This window comes from Mandrillus leucophaeus, unplaced genomic scaffold (assembly GCF_000951045.1).
Source record: "Mandrillus leucophaeus isolate KB7577 unplaced genomic scaffold, Mleu.le_1.0 Scaffold13, whole genome shotgun sequence".
In the NCBI taxonomy this organism is placed as follows: domain Eukaryota; kingdom Metazoa; phylum Chordata; class Mammalia; order Primates; family Cercopithecidae; genus Mandrillus; species Mandrillus leucophaeus.
This window is the reverse complement of record NW_012101254.1, coordinates 2,779,018-2,789,125: the sequence shown is the minus strand read 5'-3', so window position 1 is coordinate 2,789,125 and position 10,108 is coordinate 2,779,018. Positions and strand designations below refer to the sequence as shown.

General features: G+C 39.9%; 1 protein-coding gene across 3 annotated transcripts in view; it reads left to right on the top strand.

The window, feature by feature from the left end:
- The window catches only part of SPDYA (speedy/RINGO cell cycle regulator family member A), a 40,763-nt gene that overhangs the window by 26,223 nt on the left and 4,432 nt on the right, over nucleotides 1-10,108 (top strand). For all 3 annotated transcript variants that reach the window (XM_011972573.1, XM_011972574.1, XM_011972575.1), the window contains one exon: nucleotides 3,630-3,927. In XM_011972573.1, the coding sequence (XP_011827963.1) occupies nucleotides 3,630-3,927 (298 nt within the window). The remainder of the gene's footprint in view (nucleotides 1-3,629; nucleotides 3,928-10,108) is intronic.

The following is a 10,108-nucleotide window of genomic DNA, read 5'->3' as shown; positions in this document are numbered from 1 at the left end:
CTTTAACTCTTGGGCTCAAGCAATCCTCCCACCTTGGCCTCCCAAAGTTCTGGGATTACAGACGTGAGCCACAGTGCCTGACCCTATTTTGTTTTTTTTGTTTTTTGTTTTTTTTTAGACAGAGTTACATTCTGTCACGCAGGCCGGAGTGCAGTGGCACAATCTCGGCTCACTGCAACCTCCACCTCCTGGGTTCAAGCAATTCTCCTGCCTCAGTCTCCCAAGTAGCTAGGATTATAGCTGGGATTACAGGCATGCACCACTACGCCCAGCTATTTTGTATTTTTAGTAGAGACAGAGTTTTCACCATGGTGGCCAGGCTGGTCTCAGACTCCTGATCTCAAGTGATCCACCTGCCTCAGCCTCCCAAAGTGCTGGATTACAGGCGTGAGTACCCAGCCTTATTTTGTTCTTATCCTATCTCCAGAGCCTAGAACAGTGCCTGGCACATAGTGGGTAGTCAATAAATATTTGTTGACTGATTAAATGAATAGAACTTCCAATTCTGTTTCATACCTTCTTATCCATGAAATAGGGAAACAATAAACTATAATTATTCACTGAGCTCACTTTGCACTGCCCCTTACTCCAGTGGCAGATAGAGAAGCTGTTTTTTGGCTGTTCCAACAAGGTACATTTGAATCATGTTGGAGTATAGAAAAGGTAACTGCCTAGTAGATTTTATCCTGTTCTGTTAAGTGTTCACTGGACAACTACTTTATCAATAACACACCAAGTTCAGTGCCCTGGGAGTTTATTGTAAAGAAGTATTATTTCACCCCATTCCCATTCCTGAAGTAGCAAGACATACTGTTGAAAATTTATTCTATACATTTGTTACTGAAAGCCTAGCATACTGCCAAATGAAACATTTCTTTAGTCTCATATCCTAAAATAACCTCAAGTTAGGATAGTAGCTACAAACTAGCTTACAATAATACTACTTTACATTTGCATAGTGCTTTACAAATTATGACTTTTCCCAGAAATTATCACACAAATAGATGTGAGGGTGGTGGCATCCCCATTTCACAGCTAATGAAACTGAGGACCAAAGAGGCTGGGATTTACTCAAAATCACAGAAGTGGCAGATCCAGAACATCTAATGACTTCCTAGTGTTCTCTTTTTTCTGTGACATCTAGCCTCCATATAAGTTTCTCATATTGGTTAGTTTAGAAAATGCATTTATATCTTGTCTTGGGAATTAAATAGCCTCAGTATTCTCTCCGTTTCACAGATGCAAAAACTGTGGCTTAGTAAGATTGTGATTTGTCCATGGCCATGAAGTTAATAAGTAGCAGACCCAACGTACTTAAACTTAGTTCTCTTTGCATTATGCACCACTGACATAAGAAAGAACAAGTGCTGTCTTTTCAAATAATGAGTTTTGTAATTTGTCTCTTTTATTTTTTTAATCTTGGCTGCAAAGAAGCTAACAGCCAGGTATTATCCTTGACCACATCGACTCTATTACATTTTATTACTGGCATGTCTGCTTTCCCCTTTTAGTCGAAATTTCCCTTTTGGGTCTAAATTCAATGAAATTTTTCCCCCTTTTTTGTCAGCTGCCTCATTCTTTTTTGGAAAGAGATGAGGTGTGATTAAATTGGAAAATATATGTAGGGCTTCTCCAGAAAAGAGTGGACTATTTCTTTGTTTATTCTGATTTTTATCTTCTTACCTCATGATCTTATCAACAACTCCTTTGAGGTGGGATTTTATTACATTGGTGATGGCTTAATTTCTAAACTGGTTCACACATTAGGGAGGATGCCTATCTAATGAGAGAGTTAGACTACACTTCCAGCCCCTTGCATGCATCATGGAGGGTAGCAATTTAATTAAGAAGTTTTTCTCTATTCCAGTTAATATTCTGGCCAAGATGCCACAATATCATCATAGCTGAGTTCTTCACTATCTATTACTTGATTCCAGATTAGGAATTTAGAAAGCAATGAGATAAGTAGTGTGTTTTGATAGAATAATCCAATGACAGTATGCAGAAGAGATCCAATATAGGGAATGTATTGGAAACTGCTAAACTTGCTATAGCGGGAAACAAGGGTGTGACAAAAATTGATAACAGTGCTGAAGAAAATGAAACACATGTTAGAAATGTTAAAAAATTATAATTATCATTACCTAGTGACCAGTTGGATATAGGGTACATTGGACAGGGAACTGTCAGTTTCAAATCTATATAACAGGAAGAGTAATGGGTTCCATAATGGAAATAAGGAAGGCTACAGAAGCAAACTGGATTCTTTGGGGAGATAAAGGAATTTGGTATATAGACATGAATTTAAGGCAGTAACTGGATGTAATTAAATGAATGGTCAACAGGTATGGTAAAAGTCATTACGTATAAATGATGCTTAGAGTATTTAAGAGATTCAAGGTGAAAGTAATATTAATACTTTTAAAGAACTTTCCAGGCACTGTTCTAAGTATTGCCCATGTATTAACTCTCACAATTCTTAGATCTAGCTAGGTAATCCCAGATAAGAAACTAAGGAACAGAGAGGTTAAGTGACTTCTCCAAGGACACACAATAATTAAAGCAGCACTCCAGTATTCAAACCAAGGCAGTCTGACTCCAGAGTCAGTGCTTTTTTTTTGTTTTGTTTTGTTTTTAAATTTTTTATGCCTATATCTGTCTCCCCATTCCTCCCCATTCTCCTCCCTGACAGGGAGGGGAGAAGCTGACTGGGTTGGTTTTGAAAGTCAGTGCTTTTAACACCTATACTTTACTACCTCTTGAGATCACAGAGAGGGAGAGTATATACACAGAAAAACAGAGGGCCAAGTATCAAATTTTAGGAACACTGTTGCCCAGGCTGGGTTTCGAACTCCTCAGCTCAAGCAATCCACCTGCCTCAGCCTTCTAAAGTGTTGGGATTACAGGCGTGAGCCACCGCACCCATTCCCATCTTTGCTATTTTATTTTTCCTTTTTTTTTTTTTTTTTTTTTGAGATGGAGTCTCGCTCTGTCCCAGGCTAGAGTGCAGTGGGGTGATCTCTGCCCACTGCAAGCTCCACCTCCCAGGTTCATGCCACTCTCCTGCCTCAGCCTCCCAAGTAGCTGGGACTACAGGCACTCGCAACCACGCCCGGCTAATTTTTTTTGTATTTTTAGTAGAGATGGGGTTTCACCGTGTTAGCCAGGATGGTCTTGATCGCCTGACCTCATGATCTGCCTGCCTTGGCCTCCCAAAATGCTGGGATTACAGGCGTGAGCCACCGTGCCTGGCCAATTAATTGTTTTTTAACCCAATACATTCCAAAGTTAAGAATTACATATTGTTTTGGAGTAACTGTATTATCTTTCCCAAACTTAGAATATTCAGAATTGAAAAATAAATACCCCAATAACCTGGAAGGTTGCTTCAGTCCTATTTCCTGTTTAAAATAATTTACTTTGTCGATTATTGTCTTAAAGATCCAAGCAATGAGTCACTTTTTAGTGATGATCCTCCCAGCCTTATCTGGAAGTGTTTTGTTTTATAAATCAGCAATTTGGATTTTTATCTTCACTTTAGAGACAGTTCTTGAGTTATAATTTTTGAACTCAATTTTAGTAAATTTTGAAATATTACTAAAATTCTAAAAGTAAGCTTTCCATTATAGGTTATGGCCATTGCACCAACCCATTATATCTGGCAAAGAGAACGCTCTGTTCATCACAGTGGAGCTGTTAGAAACTACAACAGAGATGAAGTTCAGCTGCCCCGGGGACCTAGTGCCACACCAGTAGATTGTTCACTCTGTGGTAAAAAAAGAAGATATGTTAGACTGGGATTGTCTTCATCATCATCTTTATCGAGTCATACAGCAGGGGTGACAGAAAAACATTCTCAGGAATCATACAACTCACTGTCAATGGACATAATAGATGATCCTTCTCAAGCTTATACCAGTTCTCAAGGTATGATTTAGTAATATGCCAGAATTAGATTTATGCATGTTGTTTACTGAGCTCGAGTCAGTCCTTGCTGGCAGGGATACATAATAATTTATATACTTCAACAATATGAGTTAAATTAATCTTGAAACTTTCTCCCCTTTCAGTTACTTTTTGTCTTGTGTCCATATCTGTTTTGTGGTGACCCAGCTAAACAGATTTTTAATGTGACCTATGTTAAGTTGAAAACTAATGCACCATAAGCCTCAGTATTTTAAGAGCCTGAATCATTTTTTTGAAATGTTTATTTTGTTCAAAAGGGTTTCAAGAAGAAAATAAACTTACTTGTAATCTCACCTTCCAACTATTGGTTTCCTTCTGTATACTTTTCTAACAAAATTAGAACCATACTATATCTAGGCTTGCTTTTTTCATTTATCACAAAGTATTTTCCTATGTCATTACTGAGTCCTCCAAAACCAGTTTCTTTTTTTTTTTTTGAAACAGAGTCTGACTCTGTTGCCCAGGCTGGAGTGCAGTGGGACAATCTCTGCTCACTGCAGCCTCCACCTCCCGGATTTGGCTGATTCTCATGCCTCAGCCTCCTAAGTATCTCAGATTATAGACATGTGCCACCATGCCCAGATAGTTTTTGTGTTTTTAGTAGTGAAGGGTTTCACCATGTTGGCCAGGCTGGTCTCGAACTCCTGGCCTCAAGTGATCTGTCTTTCTCGGCCTCCTAAAATGCTGGGATTACGGGCGTGAGCTACCGCACCCAGCCCAAAACCTGATTTTAAATTCTGATGTGGTATAAGTACCATAATTTCTTTATATATTTCATTTTGTTGGGATTTAAGTGGCTTTCAGCAATAGTGTATTAATTAGAAAAGAATCTTATTAGCTGGAAAAAATACAACTGCACCATAATTTCGTTCAAATTATTTTATATATAGTATTATCTGACATTTATTTTCTAGAAATGTCTAGAAATAGCACTAGAATAATATTCTACTACTATCAGTGATCCTTTCTACTTACAAAGCCTTCCAGATTTTCACCCATCTCAAGACAGGGCAGACAGATTTTTCATGGTCCTTTCTAATTCTATCATGAGAAATTAACACAACTGCATTATTTCAGAATTTTACCTATTTGTTTTTACCACAAAGAGATTAATAGTGGCTACTGAAGCTTTACTAAGGGAGAAACTAGACCATAAGATTCTTGAAGGTAGGGGTTATGCCTCAGTCATTGTTCTATTTCTTGACCATAGTAATCACTCAACAAATTTGCACTGCAGTATATAGTCTCTTCCTTTTCAACATCTTCAGGCATATTTTTTATTATGCTGAGGCAAGAGGATCACTTGAGGCCAGGAGTTTGAGACCATCCTGGGAAACACAGCAAGACCCCATCTATTTAAAAAAATTGTCTTTTAGCATCCTTCCTCTCCCAGCTTCCTTTACTCTTTGATCCTTATAATAGGTAAGCTTTACTGAATGTTTACAATGTCCAAGGCAATATATAATGCATTTTGTATTCATAGTATCATTTAATATTCACAGCCAACTTTAGGGTGAATACTATACCTCCACTCAGCAGATAAGGAAACTAAAGCTTAGAGAAGTTAAATAATTTGCCCAAGGAGCTGGAGTGACATGTGAACCCAGGTCTCTGACTCAAAACTAGAGCCTGAATTCCTAAATATTATGGTCTACTGCCCATTTGATGCAATCCTGCCATTGGCAGTGAAAATAAGCTGCCACAGAAGCCTTCTAGCCGACTACTAAGGAAGTGGCAAAAGCATTAAGAACCAAGTCCCTGCTGAAAGGCTACATGAAGTGAGCTGGGAGAGAGTTCCAAGAATTTGAACAGATATTTACAGAAAGCAAAAGAGAAGCAGTTATACGTATTTTATTCCGACCAACCACTGTAGATATCAACGGTAATAACCCTCCATAGTATAGGCCTTGACATCTCAACAGGAAATTTGAGTGCACCCAGGGAAGAGGGGGCTCTGCCAGTCAGTATACTTTGGAGAAAAAATAAAGGTCTTTGAGGGATTGTGGATGAAAAGTGGGGTATTAACTTAGGGGAGTTGTAGAAGGAACTGTGTGCTTTCATCCTTTAACTGGGTGAAAGCCATGATTTAGGATTTATAGGTCCTATACAGGAAGGAACAAATATTTACCCAAAGCCATTTTATTCTGAGTATTAACCCATGGTTAACTGTAAAACTCTTTGTTTCAGGATGTCAGAGGGTAAGCAATACAAAGGAAAATTGATTGTACACATATTTTACCAGTAAAAATATACATTCATTTTCCTCCTATAGTTTTAATGGAGAGTGAGCTCATTGGAAGTAGAGGGGAGAGTGCAGGATAATAGGGACACACGATGCTACAGGAGTGGGATGAGTCTCTCACTGCCTAAACCGCTGCTGAGTTAGTGACCTCTACTAGCAAACTTTTCTTCCTCCAGTCCACCTAAGGTTGGAATCATCTGATAGTATGTGGTTGCAAAAAACTGAATTCAGCATTCTCCAAGAAAGACACAAAAAGTTTATGCTCTGCTTTAGACTTCTGTGCTAAACTTAGCATAGATGGTGATCAGTGCTTCCATCTTTCTTTCAAACACAAGCAAGCAACTCCTCAATTTGCAGGTAAAGACATATTTTCCTACCTTAAAATATTTTTTGTTAAAACAACACATTTAAATAAAAGTTTTAGATAAACATGTTTATGACATTTATTAAGAACAAACTGTTTTTCAATTTGACAAGGTGGGGTAAAAATACTGTCAAAAATTTGACTTTTGGGGCTGGACATGGTGGCTCGTGCCTGTAATCCCAGCACTTTGGGAGGCCAAGAGGGGGCAGATCACCTGAGGTCAGGAGTTCTAGACTAGCCTGGCCAACATGGTAAAACCCTGTCTCTACTAAAAATACAAAAATTAGCTGGGCGTGGTGGTGCATGCCTGTAATCCCAGCTACTCGGGAGGCTGAGGCAGGAGAATCACTTGAACCTGGGAGGTGGAGGTTGCAGTGAGCTGAGATGCTGCCACTGTACTCCAGCCTGTGTGAAAAGAGCAAAACTTTGTCTCAAAAAAAAATAATAATTTTTAAAAATGACTTTTGGGAAGGATAGAGGAAGCATTCTTTTTTTTTTTAGGTGAAACATTCTTTACATATTTATATACATGACAATCACCAATCACATGCTAGATACTTAATCTCATTTAACACCCAACCCCCTAAGAAATCTTGAAGTGGCCTTATTATATTCATTTTACTGATGAAAAAATAAACTCAGAAAAGTCACACCATTACCAGGTAAAACAATAACAGAAACAAGATGGGAACCCAGTTCTATCTGAATATATAACATATTTTTATAATAACTAAACTACAATTGTTTCTCCTGACCGTATGCTGTTGTAAGCTTTATGATGCCTGGGCTGGTCCATGTGAAACATAGATATATATTATGTATTATCTGAGGACCCATGAGATTTTAAAGCGAAGTCAAGGGAAAAAATATATACCAAGCTTTAGCCCTGGATCATATAGGGAGGCATGTAACATTCCAACTGTTAAATAATCTAAAAACCAAATAATTTTTCCTCAGAAATAAACCATTCTTTGAATTTTCTTATTTTTGTCATTACCACTGTTCTAGTCATCCAGGTTTAAAATTCTTACACTTAATGAAGGCATAATTAGGGCATATAAGTTAATAATGTGATAAGGGCTATGCAAAGTATATGATCAACATTGAGGAACACGAAAGATTTCAGAATTCTGTGGGGTGAGAGGTTTGGTGAAGGTTTTTCAAAGTAAGATATTAGCTGGGCATTGACTGAGTCCTGTTTTGCCCAGAGAATTAAGGGAAGGGTCTTCTGAATAGCAGACAGAAGTTTGAAAATACAGCTGGTCCTTGACTTACCTATGGTTGCTATACGCATTCAGTGGAAAGCTGTATCATGGTCTCTCTTGATGCTGGGCAGAGGCAGTGAGCTAGCTGCAGCTTCCAGGCAGCCATGAAATCATGAGAGTAAACAACTAATTTTTGACAATGTACTGTATTGCCAGATGATGCTGCCCAACTGTAGCCTAATGTAAGTGTTCTGAGCACATTAAGGTAGGCTAGGCTAAGCTGTGATGTTTGGTGGTTAGCTGTATTACATGCATCTTTTTAAAAATATTTTTTGCCGGGCGCAGTGGCTCACCTGTGTAATCCCAACACTTTGGGAGGCCGAGGCAGACGGATCACCTGAGGTCAGGAGTTCGAGACCAAACTGACCAATATGGTAAAATCTACTAAAAATACAAAATTTAGCTGGGCGTGGTGGTGGGCGCCTGTAGTCCCAGCTACTCGGGAGGCTGAGACAGGAGAACTGCTTGAACCCAGGAGGCAGAGGTTGCAGTGAGCCAAAATCATGCCCCTGCACTCCAGCCAGGGCAACAGAGTGAGACTCCATCTCAAAAAAGAAAAAAATAAAATAAAAATATGTTTTAAAAATAGAGATGGGGTCTCACTACGTTGCGCAGGCTGGTCATGAACTCCTGGCCTTAAACAATCCTCCACCTCTGCCTCCCAAAGTGCTGGGATTACAAGTGTGAGCTACTGTGCCCAGCCAAATGCTTTTTTTCCCCACCAGACAGGATCTTGCTCTGTCACCTGGGCTAGAGTGTAGTAATGTGATCATGGCTCACTGTAGCCTCAACCTCCTCTGATTCAAGTGATCCTCCTACCTCAGCCTCCTGAGTAGCTGGCACTACAGGCATGTGCCACCATGCCCAGCTTTTTTTTTTTTTTTTTTTTTTTTTTTGTAGAAACTTCCTATGTTGCCCAGACTGGTGCTGGTCTCGGACTCCTGACCTCAAGCAATCCTCCCACCTTGGCCTCTCAAAGTGCTGGGGTTACAGATGTAAATCACTGCACCTGGCCCAAATGCATTTTTTACTTAATGATATCTTCAAGTCACAAGTGTTTGTTGGGACATAACCCCATTGTAAGTCAAAAAGTCGATATATACATTTTCTCTCTGCATCCAATGAATTACTAGCTTATCTGGTTCTTCTTTCATAATATTTTGTTTGTTTCTTTGTTTGTTTGAGATGGAGTTTTGCTCTTGTTGCCCAGGCTGGAGTACAATGGTGCGATCTCAGCTCACTGCAACCTCCGTCTCCCAGGTTCAGGCAATTCTTGTGCCTCAGCCTCCCCAGTAGCTGGGATTACAGGCAAGCTCCACCACACCCAGCTAATTTTTATATTTTTAGTAGAGACAGGGTTTCACTATGTTGGCCAGGCTGGTCTCGAACTCCTGACCTCAGGTGACCCACCTGTCTCAGCCTTCCAAAGTGCTGGGCTTACAGGTGTGAGCCAACCCGCCCGAACTGTCTGCTCATTTTCTACTATTAATCACCTTATATATGTATTACTATGAAAGCTCTGATTTAAGTTTTTTTCCTCCAGTTAAATTCTCATAGACACCACTAACAGATTAACTTAAAATATCTTTTACATGACTACAGAAACTTCAGAAGTTCCTACTGCCTCTGAAAATATGAAGTTCAAAATGAAAGCCTCCCACAATCCCAGAACTATATACTATGTATACCTAAATTTCCCTCTAGAACAACCAAGTCAACAGAAAAAACAATACATGATCCTTGGCTGGGCATGATGGCTCACGCCTGTAATCCCAGCACTTCGGGAGGCTGAAGCAGGCAGATCACTTGAGGTCAGGAGCTCGAGACCAGCCTGGCCAACATGGTGAAACCCTGTCTCTACTAAAAATAGAAAAATTAGCCAGGCGTGGTGGTGGTGCATGCCTGTAATTCCAGCTACTCCAGAGGCTGAGGCAGGAGAATCGCTTGAACCTGAGAGGTGGAGGTTGCAGTGAGCTGAGACTGCACCACTGCACTCCAGCCTGGGTGACAGAGCGAGATGCTGTCTCAAAAAACAAAAACATGATCCAGTGTAGGCTTAAAGATATCAGGAAACTTCTAGTGACTATTTACTGGGCATAAAAGGTAGGGCCCCTGGAAGGCATTGGGATGACAGTTTTCAGTCAGTCTCAAATATTTAGTTTACAGGACAGCCAGACGTGGACGTAGAAAACTAACATTAGAAGGTATCTGTCCCGGCCGGGCGCAGTGGCTCAAGCCTGTAATCCCAGCACTTTGGGAGGCTGAGACGGG